General features: G+C 30.1%; 1 protein-coding gene across 2 annotated transcripts in view; it reads right to left on the bottom strand.

Annotated features, from left to right (window-relative positions):
* Positions 1-412: 412 nt before the first annotated feature.
* LOC129916309 (zinc finger protein ZFP2-like) overlaps positions 413-12992 on the bottom strand; it is a 31273-nt gene continuing 18693 nt past the window's right edge. For both annotated transcript variants that reach the window (XM_055996175.1, XM_055996182.1), the window contains exons 5-7: positions 1277-1527; positions 665-1212; positions 413-614 (exon numbers count right to left, since the gene is read on the bottom strand). In XM_055996175.1, coding sequence (XP_055852150.1) covers positions 555-614; positions 665-1212; positions 1277-1527 — 859 coding nt within the window. In that variant the 3' untranslated portion in view covers positions 413-554. The remainder of the gene's footprint in view (positions 615-664; positions 1213-1276; positions 1528-12992) is intronic.

Below are 12992 nucleotides of genomic sequence, written 5' to 3'. Positions count from 1 at the left end.
GCAAGTTCACACCTTATAACTGCAGCGATTAAAAAACTGTACCTTTTTTTATATACCGACTTTGAATGGCTTTTAAGAAATGAAAAAAAGGGTAACCGTCAAATTTTTTTTGGTTTTGGTTCGATGGGAGATTATAGAACGTTGTTTAATCATTGGATTTTAAAAAATTGACATTTACTTTTTTTATTTTTGACCTATGGCGGGACCCACTGTGCAACGGGTATCTTTAAGATACTACTCTTTGAAATACTCTTTGCAGTTGGAGATGTGTTTATTTCCATTCAGAGAAAATTGTCACATTTCGCTCGGATGCAAATATTTTTTTTTTTTAATATCTTCACGTCCCGGCTCCCTGTTTTCTTATACTTTGCGTGCCTTTCCAACACAAAGTATGTACATCAAAAGAAACGCATTTGCCAACAATAGATTTTTTTGATTTTAGTATGTAAAAAAAATACCAACAACAAATTGAATTATTTTCATTTTAAATCTAGTACTGTAATGAATGGTTCAGTAAGTTAAAAATATGTGACATCTTTCATACAAGAAAAATTTCATTTCTGTATTAACCAATCCGTTACAATCTCTTCAGGTTGAAAATTATCAATAATTATCTGTAAAATAAACTTCGTATGAATGTTTTATTTTTCACAACATCATTTACCTCTTCCCCTGGTAATATAGCTTGCGTAGAAACTTCATCTTCATTCTTACAATAATTCGTAGTATCTGGTGATTCTCCGTCGTTGGTAGAATTTTGATATTCAAGTAAATCTTTAGAGTGTTGCTCTTTCATATGAAAACGTAGGGCAAACATACGAGCATATACCGCGCCACAAGTATCACAGCGATGCTTCAAATTTTCGTTAGATTTATTTGCTTTGTTGTGGGTTTTCATATGCATTTTAACAGCGTATAAACTTGAAAACGGTCTATTGCATTCTGGGCAGTTGTATGGTTTAGTATGACTGTTTTTATGGCCGCACAGTTGAACTGAAGTTCGAAAAGATTTTGGACACATAGGACATTTGTATGGACGATCTTCAGAATGAGTGTTTAAGTGGTGTGAATACACAGCGTAGGACTTAAACCTCTTGTTACACTGAGCACAAACAAAGGGTCGGATATCAGTGTGTGTACGCAAATGCAGGGTGAGGGAATATGATACCCTAAATGATTTTCCACATACTTCACACTCATGAGGTTTTTCTCCTTAAATTAAAAGCCAACCAAAAATTAAAATTTGATCATGTAAAAAAGGTAAAAAAGCAATTACCAGTATGAATACGCTCGTGTTTTACTTTCTCATGAGGCCTCAAAAACTCCTTCCCGCAGTAGTTACACGCAAATTTTGCTCCAGGCTTCGTTCCTTGGGCCGATCTTTCTTTTGTGGGCTGATCAGCATGCAATTGCATATGCATATCATAGCTTACTTGATTTTCGAACTGGCGATTACATATGCTGCAGTTATGTTCTTCAATATTTTGATGCATGTTCTGATGAACAAGAAGGAGTGAGTGATTAAAGCTAAAAAAGATTAAAAATAATATATTTATTTATTCCTCTTGCCTTCTGGTTGATACAAAACCCATTTCAGGTTAACGCAACTAACTAATGACCTGGGAACGGATTTTCCTAACTTCGCTTTTTTTTCTGCGTTAGAAAGTACAGACTTTATACAAACACTATTCATGTCCCTTAATTCCAAATATACAGGGTGTCCCGGGATGAAATAAGAAGATTTTATGGGATGATTCTTGGGTATATTCTCAGAAAAAAATTGTTCTACAGCAACTCTCTATCTGCAAAGTTTATACCCTTTAGAAATGATTTAAGAAAACGCTTACTTTGGTATGCCTTTACTCGTGTTAATGGTAATAACTCCGTTAATACTGATGAGATAGTCAGATAGATATATAATTTTATTTTCAAAAAAGATATTACAAAATCATATAGTATGCTGGTATAAAATTAATTATGACAATAACTTTAAGTTGCCTGTCAGGTTGAAAAAGTAAATTTAAAAACTAGAGTAGTTTTGATTACATTAATCATGAAAATTCATTTTAAATTAGAGTGCGATATTTAGTAGCAGCTTTTAAAAAATTGTATAGGTTTGGGTAGCAGTTGCCATTTAGAACGTTGAGAAACTGAGATCTGGAGAGTGCGTCACTACCAAACAATTTTCTTCTGTACCCTTTGAAAATTGGACAGGTTTCCGGCGAAGTGAAAGGTATTTTCCGATGCATCCATATTACAAAGTGTGCACATTCCATCAGTATCTCTCTGGAACGCTCTTCCATTAATATTCAGAAGCCCACAACGGGCTTTGAAGATGAAGGAAATCTTGTCACGTGAGTTTGAGTCATCAAAATAGTTTGGAACTTCCGAGTACAATAAGTTGCAATATTCATCATGGAATTGAGAATGTGTGGCACTGGTGGTAAATTCGTTCCAGTGTTTTTCTTTCAGCTTCGAAAGAAGAATACTATGCAGTCCATGCCATTCATGTAAACTTATGTCAAAAGAAAAATCCATCGACACTCCAAGAAAAATATCCAACCATTCTTTAGCCCAGAAGATTTTTTTGGCAATAACAGATTCAGATAAGATTCTAGGTAATCAACCATTTGGAAGAGATAAGGTTCTTCTTATGTACGAAAAGTGTATCTTTAGGTTAGAAAAGCTTTAAGTAGACCAGTTTCGATATGTAAAGCATAATTAGGTGTGTTATCTGGTAGCAGGAAACATCTCTTTATAAAAAATCGTTGCAGCTTTTCAACTTGGTTGTATTCACGATATCCCCATATCTGTGCACAGTACAACATTATAGCTCTGGAAGCAGCATCATATACTTTAAACGTAGTGGAATGTTGCACAGATGTATCCCTCAGTAGCTTCGACCATGTCGCATTGAAATTGATGGAGTTTTTAGATGATCCCAATCTGTTATTTAAGTGCTCATTCCAAGACATATTATAATTGAAAACTACCCCTAGATATTTATATTGGTTTGACACAGTTATTTCAGTACCATTGAAGAACCATTTTTCACAAGCGGCTCTTCTACCTCCATTTCGAAATATTACAACTTCAGATTTGCCAAGATTAACTTCAAGGTTCCACATATTGCAGTATGTTATGAAGTCAATGATAAGTTGTTGTAAACTGGAAGGATTATCCGATAAGAGAACAATTTCATCAGCGTACAAAAGGGCATTAATTTGAAGACCATCTACAATTAAACCAATAGGTAGTTTGGCATTCAGATCATTTAAGAAGAGAACAAAGAGCAGAGAGCTAAGTACACAACCCTGTCCAACACCTTGGTTAGTGGAGAAGAAATCCGACAAACCCATACCATCTCAAACAGCAGCCGCAGTATTTAGATAAAGAGACTGTATAATGGCAATCATCTTCGAAGAGATTCCGATATTCGATAATTTGTAAAATAAGGCATTTCTATTTTTGACTAAGTTGAAGCTGTATAATGCAAGAAAGGTTGTAAACTTGGTCAACAGTAGAGTAGTTTCTCCTGTAAGCTGCTTGAAACTCATTTATGATATTGTTTTTTTCCAGCCAAGATGTCAATATATTTAGGAGAGCAGTATTAAATAACTTATAAAGCGTGTATAGAAAAGACAGACCTCTATAGTTAGACAACATATTAGAATCTGCTTTCTTAAAAAGCGGGTATATAATAATAATAATAATAATAATAATAATAATAATAATAATAATAATAATAATAATAATAATAATAATAATAATAATAATAATAATAATAATAATAATAATAATAATAATAATAATAATAATAATAATAATAATAATAATAATAATAATAATAATAATAATAATAATAATAATAATAATAATAATAATAATAATAATAATAATAATAATAATAATAATAATAATAATAATAATAATAATAATAATAATAATAATAATAATAATAATAATAATAATAATAATAATAATAATAATAATAATAATAATAATAATAATAATAATAATAATAATAATAATAATAATAATAATAATAATAATAATAATAATAATAATAATAATAATAATAATAATAATAATAATAATAATAATAATAATAATAATAATAATAATAATAATTAGTTTATTAGTTCGTTGAACTTTTTAACAAATACAATTTACAAATTTTTAACAATTTTTCTGTTACGTGTTTTAACGTTCTTGCAAATTTACAACATTTTAAAATCTATATTTTACAACATTTTTAAATCTATATTTGTGAAATTCAATATTAATTTTAATTAGTTTTTAACTTTAATTAGGTTTTAACTATTTTGCAAAAATATTTTAAGTTTATTTTTAAAAATTTTAAATCTTGATTCATTTTTTCAAATCATTGGGCAAGCTGTTGAAGAGCTTGAGTCCTGCATACATCAAAGAGTTCATAGTACTGCTTCTGTTGCATCGGATTGGTCTGATGTTTTGATTGTTTCTTAGATTATATGGCTGTACTTCAGAAACCATAATAATGTTTTCTTCTAAGTATGAAGGCATCATTTCGTTCTTCATTTTGTATATAAATATCATCGTATTGAAAGTTATTAGCTGGTCAACATTCATCCATCTTAATGCCTCTAACATTTGTTGTATTGGTGTATATCGGTTGCACTTGAGAATCGATCGCATTGACTTGTTTTGTAGAAGCTGCATACGTTGTTTTGTTTGATTTTGGCATCCATATAAGATTGTCGAGCAATACAAGAAGTGCGGTAGTACTATGGCATTGTAAAGCATTATTGCATTGCCCATAGTTAAAACAGGTCTTATACGTTTAAGAAAACCAACTTTTTTAGCAATTTTTGAACAAATATACTTGGCATGATCTTTGAAGTTTAGTTCACTGTCTATTATAACTCCTAAGTACTTAACGTTCTTAACACATTCAATTTGACAATTGTTTATGTACACTGAGATGGGGTCACAAATTTTTAACTTCATACATACATTTAGTTTTATTTACATTAAGACTCAGTTTATTTGCTCTTAGCCACAGGTTAACATTGTCTAAGTCTTCATTTATTTTTGAACACATATCATTTACATCATTACCGGTAATGTATATTAACGTATCATCAGCAAATAACACAACTTTACAGTATTTCAGAGTACATTTAACATCGTTTATATATAATAAGAAGAAAACTACACCTAATAAAGCGCCTTGTGGGACACCTAATTCAACACTAATGGAGTCCGACATCGTATCACCAAACCTTGTCTTTTGGCTTCTTCCACTCAAATATGATTGAAACCACTTTAATTCAGTCTCTTTTATTCCATAGGATTCTAGCTTTAATAATAATATTTTTCGGTCAATCGTTTCGAAAGCTCGTTTGAAGTCAAGAAACACAGCAATTATCCCCTCCCCTTTATCAATTTGTTTCCTCCAATCATAAGTTAAGTAGTTTAAGGGCTGTTTCACAAGAGTGTTTACTTCGAAAATCAGACTGTTCATCAACTAATAATTTATTATTTTCAATGTACTCTGTAAGCTGTTCACTAACTACACGCTCTAACACTTTTTCAAACATTGGTAACATATTAATGGGACGAAAGTTTTCACTATTTGTAGTGCCTTTCACCTTTTCCACGGGTACGACTGTAGATTCCTTCCATCCGTTAGGAAAAATTCCATGTAATAAGGATGTGTTAATTATCTTCATAAGCACTGGTCCTATAATTTCGATTGAATTATAAATAATGTCTCTATTTAAACCGTATATATCTTTTTTATTATTGCACTTTTTTATAATATCACAGATCGATTGTTCATCACAGAATTTAAACTTAAATCTAGTAGCTACGCTTATCACAGGAGGTTCATATTGCACAAATGGAATAGATTGATTTATATCACAGACACTTTCTATAAAATATTTATTAAACTTATTTGCTATTTGAAGTTGATCTCTGACTTTTTCTTGTCCAAATTCTATACTCGGGTAAGTTTTCTGCTCATCGTCCTTCAATACAAATGTTTTAAGCATTTTCCAAATCCCTTTTTGATCACCTGCTCTGTTTTGAATCTGGTCGGAAATGTAATTATTTTTGGCAGCTTTGATTTTCTCCTTATATAGTTTGCATATATTTTTGTATGTAGCCCAATTGTTCTCATTATTACTCAAAGTTGCATTCCTGTATGCTCTAATTTTTTCTATTTTCAAATCTTGTAGTTCTATTGTAAACCACTTACATTCCCTATCAATTTTAAAATTTTTTTCAACTGTCATTGCGTCAACACAACACTTTATTTTACTGTCAAGCATTTGAAAGAGTTCGATGCTATTTTCAATTAAAAACAAGTTATCAAATCCTACTTCTTCTAATGCACTGTCAAATGTAACCTTCGAGTATTTGAATATTCGACATTTTTTATTTTTGATTTTTAAGCTTTTAATGTTATTTATTTCAATTTTTATTGTTTCATGGTCAGATATTTTATTATCACAGTCGATTTTCACATCTATTCTATTGCACAAGTTAATTTCCGTAAGCACGTAATCGATGAGCGTTCTAGAGTAATTAGTTATTTTTGTTGGTTCCTTCATGAGTTGTAACAACCCTTCATTTGTTATGATTTCTTCTATTTTTGATTTATTGTTATCTTCATTTAAGTAGTCTATATTAAAATCTCCCGTTATAATAACGTTTCTATCATTTTCAAAACACTGCGAATACCAATTTGTATAAACTTCCAAAAATTCATTCACAGTAGAACTTGGTGATCTATATACTACCCCGATTGACCATTTTTCTTTTTGTATAACAATATTAACTTTTAAAAACCATGCAACATAATCAAGTTTACTTACATTCTTGATAGAGTATTCTATACCGTTTTTAATATACATACTCACGCCACCAGTAAACCTTGAAATTGATGTGCAAATCACATGTGCATAGTTGTTAATTTTAGTTTCAGAGTCTTCTATATCCAATGTAACGCGAGTTTCAGAAAGGATTAAGATATCAGGGGCTCTAGTATTAATAAGTAATTCCACTTCACTTTTATTTGCTAGTAGGCTTTGTACATTTAGGTAATATATAACGGTTTTCGAATTTTTTTCTTGACCTAATTGCTACCACTGTTTTTTTCTCTCTACACTTATTTTTCTTTTATATACCTCACAATCATTGTCAAAAGCATGATGATTAACATTAAAATTTAATTTAAGATCATGATTAATTTTTACACAGTTTACACATTTCATTGTTTCAGCTTGGCACTCCGATCCCATGTGTGAACCACCGCATTTAAAACACACTCTATTTTCTATGGTGCACTTTTCACTCATGTGATTAAAGCCTAAACATTTATAACATCTTTTTACATGAAAACCTTCTTTTACCAAACACTGATCCCATCCGACACTAAGTTTACCGATTTCCATCACTTTGTTATAACTTTCAACATCCAGTTCAATAATCGGAGTGAAAGAGTCCAGCCTACTAAATTTATTTTTCCACATAGCTTTTACTCCCATCTGTGAACACTGTAAAATTTCATTTTGGTTTTTGAGACACTGTATAACAACACTGCTTTCCATCTGTTCTGACATGTTTATTATTTTTATTCTAGGCTTTCGGTTTTCTAACACATTCACATTGTAGTTATTTCCCATATTTTCTTTTATATTATCTTTTAATTTCTCCACTGTTTTTTTGTCACTACAAGCTACAATTACAGATCCACTGCTTAGTTTTTTCATTCCTGATACCTGTGCACCACAATTTGAAGGGTTTACTTTTGCTTTAATTTCACTTTTTGTTAATTCTGCACTTTGATTTGATTTTGGCTCAATTATAACTGATGCACTTTTTTTTAGAACATTTGCAAATGTATTTTTCTCACTCATACTACTACCAATAGCTTTCTTGATTTCGGAGATAACTTTTTTTTCATTAGTGACAACACTATTTTCTCTTTTTTCTATTATGTTATTCATTTTTTCACTTAATTCACTATGTTTCTTTTTATTTCTTTAATATCACTATCAAAAGATATACGCTTAGATATTAATTTTTCACGACATTGTTCGCACATTATTATTAAATAGTTCGATTTTTTAATTGTTCCGGTATCATATCCCGCAAGTCCAATACACTTTGTATGAAGTGCACTCATACAACCACCTTGACACATAACGATCCCCGTTTGTCTGGTTGCTTTTGTACACACAAGACACTCCATGATCACCAACACTCTTGTATTGGCAACGGCAAAAAAGAAAAAAAATTTATTTTCACAAATTTGATTTAATTTTTAATTGTTTTTTTCCATTTAAATAACAAAAAATTAGTTAAACGAATTTTAAAATAAACAGTCGCGATTGCCTTTTTCCACCACTTTTTATTTAAATTTGAAGAGCAGTTAAAAGCACGTCTTTACTCATTCAAACACAAACACAATTGACTTTTTGAAAGACGATAGTATTGTTGCAGTTTCAAAAATTTCGGTAAAATCTTGGATTTTCTCGGAGCAAATTTCAACACAACTGATAAACAACACAACACAATACTGACGAAAAAAACTTCATTAATGTCTAGATTTTTTGAAATTCTATTCTACATTGTATCTACATTTAAAATATGTTCATATCTTTTTTAATTGCAAACTTGTAAACAACATTTTCGTTCATTATTGTTTTCTTCATAAGAATCAATTTATAAAACACTATGGTTATAATACATTTATGGGCCCCAAAGTCAAAAATTATCATGTGTGTAAAAAAAAAAATAATTCCATTTAAAAATTAATATCGGAGCATTTAAAAAAGATATCAACATTTTTTAGTTTTTGAGTAAATTGAAAAATAAGAAAATACAAAAAAATATAAATAAAAAAACAAAAATTTGATACAAACATGGTTTTCTTATTTTTCAATTTTCTCAAAAACTAGAAGTCATAGAAACATATAGTTTTCAGTGTTTGATAGGAAATCAATTGAGGCAATTTTCTGTATCACTCATTTTTGCACTTAAATTCACAGTCTTGACAAATTTATTTTTCAATGTGTTTTTTAAAAGTTTTTTACCTAATTTTAACTCTTAAATCGATTATTTCAAAAACGATTGATTCAAATATTTTGATTTAATATTTAAATTTAAGTGTACAATTTTAAAAAAGGTATCACTCATAACTGTAAGTGTTGACGTTGTTTTTAAATATTTTTTTTTTAATTTTAAGTCATTTTTTAGAAAATTGCATCTTTCCACTCACCTAACAAGGACTTATACTTTCCAGAATCGGCTGTAATTGCACAGTTCTTCTTAAAATCTCTTAGACAAACACATATATAAATTTCGACTTTACGGAATAAAGTTTAATTTAATGCAAGTAAACTGCACACCTTTAAGTTAGTCTGGCAAGCACTTGTGCACCTCAAAAAAGTCTGGCAATTTTTTTTTTTTTGAACTTCTCGATGTCTTAATTCTATAAAAATTTCAACCTTACAATACCAACTTTTTTTAATTTTTTTAAACTCAATTCCATAAAAATTTCAACCTTACAATACCAACTTTTTTTTTAAATTCTTTTTACACTTTCAATGTCATATACACTCGGTCACAAAAGTAAGTATACAGATACACCCCTAACTTTGTATAACCAAGACCGCTAAAAAAAAAACCGAGAAAAGAAGTAGATCCGAAAAGAAAGGGAGGTACTGGTAAAAGCGGCAGTGAATCATTTATGGTATGGGGATTTTGGCAAATTTTTGGGGTGGGTTACTTGGTCTCCTTGGGGAAACAATGGATGGGTATTCTTTTTTAGATATTTTATAGACAAACCTGCACCAGAGTGTCGAATAATTAGGCTAAGATGGATTGTTTATATTCAATAAAGGTAACCACCCTAAGCGAAACTCGGTCTTTTTGAGTGAATTTTTGCTCAAAAACTTTCAAAACCAGATCCAAACGCCCCCCAGTTACTCGATTCGGATGCTATTGAGCATCTGTGAGAACATTTGGTGAGAAAAGTAAGGAAGCATTCAAAGGATTAGCTGAAACGAGTCTTCTAGGAAGAGTGGATAAGATTCGGCCCCAATGTTGCAAAAAATCTAGTAAAATCAATGCCTTCAAGTGAGTTTGACTTCGTCAAGTCTAGGAGGTAGTCTAAAATGTATTAATTCCCAAAAAAAAATTAGGTATTTATACTTTTAACATCGATTTTCATAGTTTTTTCTTCTCTGTATACTTACTTTTGTAATGCGAAAGTTTGTACTGTGTTTAGTTTTTTGTCAGTTTTTCATTTTATATTGTTTATTTGCCATTTTTTTTTGTAAATATGTAGGCAATGATTAAGGAAATAAAACCACATTTAAATTTTTTTCGAAAATGTCTTAGATTCTTTTTAGTTAAACAAACTTAGGGGTGTATACTTACTTTTGTGACTGACTGTATGTCCCCATTATAATGAAAGTGGACTAAGTCATTTTTTGCATTTTTTAAGGAAAAACTTGCATAATAATTTGTTTACAACGATTTAATAGTATTTCTTTTTTGAAGTCACTGAAGGAGGAATAAAGAAGTTTATCTACTGCAATTTCGCTTTGAAATAAACTTTAAGCCTTAAATAATAATTACACGGTGTAACACTCAAAAAATACGCGGGCGGAGACCTATCAGGTTTTGTAGAGCTAGTCGCACTGAATACGAAACGGTATTTGAAAATCCCCTAACACCCCCAAAATCTGGAGTTACGGGCAAAAAACGGTTTTTTGGACCTTCACCCATTGAAAAAATTCTAGCTTCGACAATTTTTTACCCATTTTCGATTTGCTTACAGTTTCTGATAGAAAATAAATATACCTTTTCAACAATGTATAAAACATGTAACTTGGTTAAACCACTAAGAATTTATAAGCTGTCAAAGTTAAAAAATTCAATTTTTTTCGTCATTTGCCCAACTTCGGCATCAATTTAAAGTATATGTTTTCAAAACAACATGCTATTTAAAAAATATATTCTGAAACTATATCTATTTCTCAATCAATCGAGGTATTTTTTATGAAAATCACTTTAAAATTGACTTAGAAAAAAAAATTTTTCGATTTCAACCCAAATACAGAAATTCGAACTTTTAGGTATAGAACAAAAATGTTGTTTCGGCACGTAGTAGGATAACTTGGGCGCCAGGATTTGATAACGGGTTTTTGTAGAGGAGCTCAATACAAACATTTTTTTCTTTGGGAGGGGGGTCTATCTCCCCCCGTTTAGGTGGGAGGGGCATTTTTCTAAAAAAAAATTATCAAAATAAAAAAAAATTATTAAAAAACAACGGCAACACTTACAGTAATAAATGATACCATTTCCGAAAGGAAAAATTGTACATTTGGTTCTTATTTTTAAATCAATATAATATAACCAATAGTTTTTGAAATAATCGATTTCAAAGTTAAAAATAGGTGAAAAAAAAAATTTTTAACTCATTTTATACTATTTTTGTCCAGACTGTGAATTTTAGTAAAAAAATTACTCACACAGAAAACTGCCTGAATTGATTCCTTATCGAACCGTAAAAACTTTATGTTTCTATGTCTTTTAGTTTTTGAGAAAATTGAAAAATTATTTTATCAGATTTTTCTTTTTTCAAAATATTTTTTGTTTTTGTTTGTTTTTATTTTCCAATTTTCTCAAAAACTAGAAGACATAGAAACATATAGTTTTCACTGTTCTTTAAGGAATCAATTGAGGCAGTTTTGTGTGTGAGTAATTTTTTTACTAAAATTCACAGTCTGGACAAAAATAGTATAAAATGAGTTTTAAAAATTTTTTTTCACCTATTTTTAACTTTGAAATCGATTATTTCAAAAACTATTGGTTTAGCCCAGGGAAATTAGTAATTTAAATCGCATTTTTCGCGGGACAAAATTTTTTTCATGAAATGTGTTCGGGTGGTTGTCCTTATCATAAAAGTCAATTTGTTGGCATAATTGGAGGTTGGGAACAGCCGCCATCTTGGAAAAGAGATTGGTATCGTTTTTATTGAATAGCTCCATTGTTATCCATTTTAACAAAAAATGACAAAGGTAAGACTTATTAACAATAAAATTATCTAAGAAATGATATACAAAACAATTCCGTGAGTTGATTAAATAAAATTTTATAGTTGGTCAAAGTGCGGGTTTGTATCGCAAGGTTGGGACAAAATGACATTTTTTCATATATCTGACGAACTTTTGATTTGTTTGGATAATTCTTCAAGTATGAGTTGTAGTACTTATAATTACCTATAAAATGAGCCCACAATCGTTTTTGTCACCATCGTATTGTAGAAGTATTCTAACTCCGAAACTCTCCATGTACTAGTCAAAAGTATGAAAAAAGCAGTTTTTTTGCTAGTAGGCCGAGAAAATTTTAGGAGTAGAGGTATAACCAAAATATTAGTACGCAGTTTTGCAGCCATAGGCGTGTTAATGTCGATTTCAAAGGTCTGACAACTCTAATTTTGTGCTTTATACGGTTTTTGGGGGGTTAAATAATGTAAGTTTTCCAGTTAATGTGAATGGGCTAAATTTATACTATTTGAAATTATAAATGTACAAGCTGATGCTCTATTATTTTTCCTAAATCTGAACACCCCAATCTTGAGGATGTGACCAATAGAACTATATATAAGCCGTTTATACGATTATGTTTTAGAAGCTTTTTTTGTTTAGATTTTTGTTTGTTTATTTGAATTGAAAAGCCTGATATGGTTAGTTAAAAAAGCTTATATCGTGAGTTCTATTAACCCCATAGCCGAGATTGAGGTGTCCAAATTTAGGAAAAATAATAGAGCATCAGCTTGTATATTTATAATTTCAAATAGTATAAATTTAGCCCATTCACATTAACTGGAAAACTTACGTTATTTAACCCCCCCAAAAACCGTATAAAGCACAAAATTAGAGTTGTCAGACCTTTGAAATCGACATTAACACGCGTATGGCTGCAAAACT

This window comes from Episyrphus balteatus, chromosome 1 (genome assembly GCF_945859705.1).
Source record: "Episyrphus balteatus chromosome 1, idEpiBalt1.1, whole genome shotgun sequence".
Classification (NCBI taxonomy): Eukaryota; Metazoa; Arthropoda; class Insecta; order Diptera; family Syrphidae; genus Episyrphus; species Episyrphus balteatus.
The sequence above is the reverse complement of the archived record's forward strand: the minus strand, read 5'-3'. Positions and strand labels throughout refer to the sequence as shown.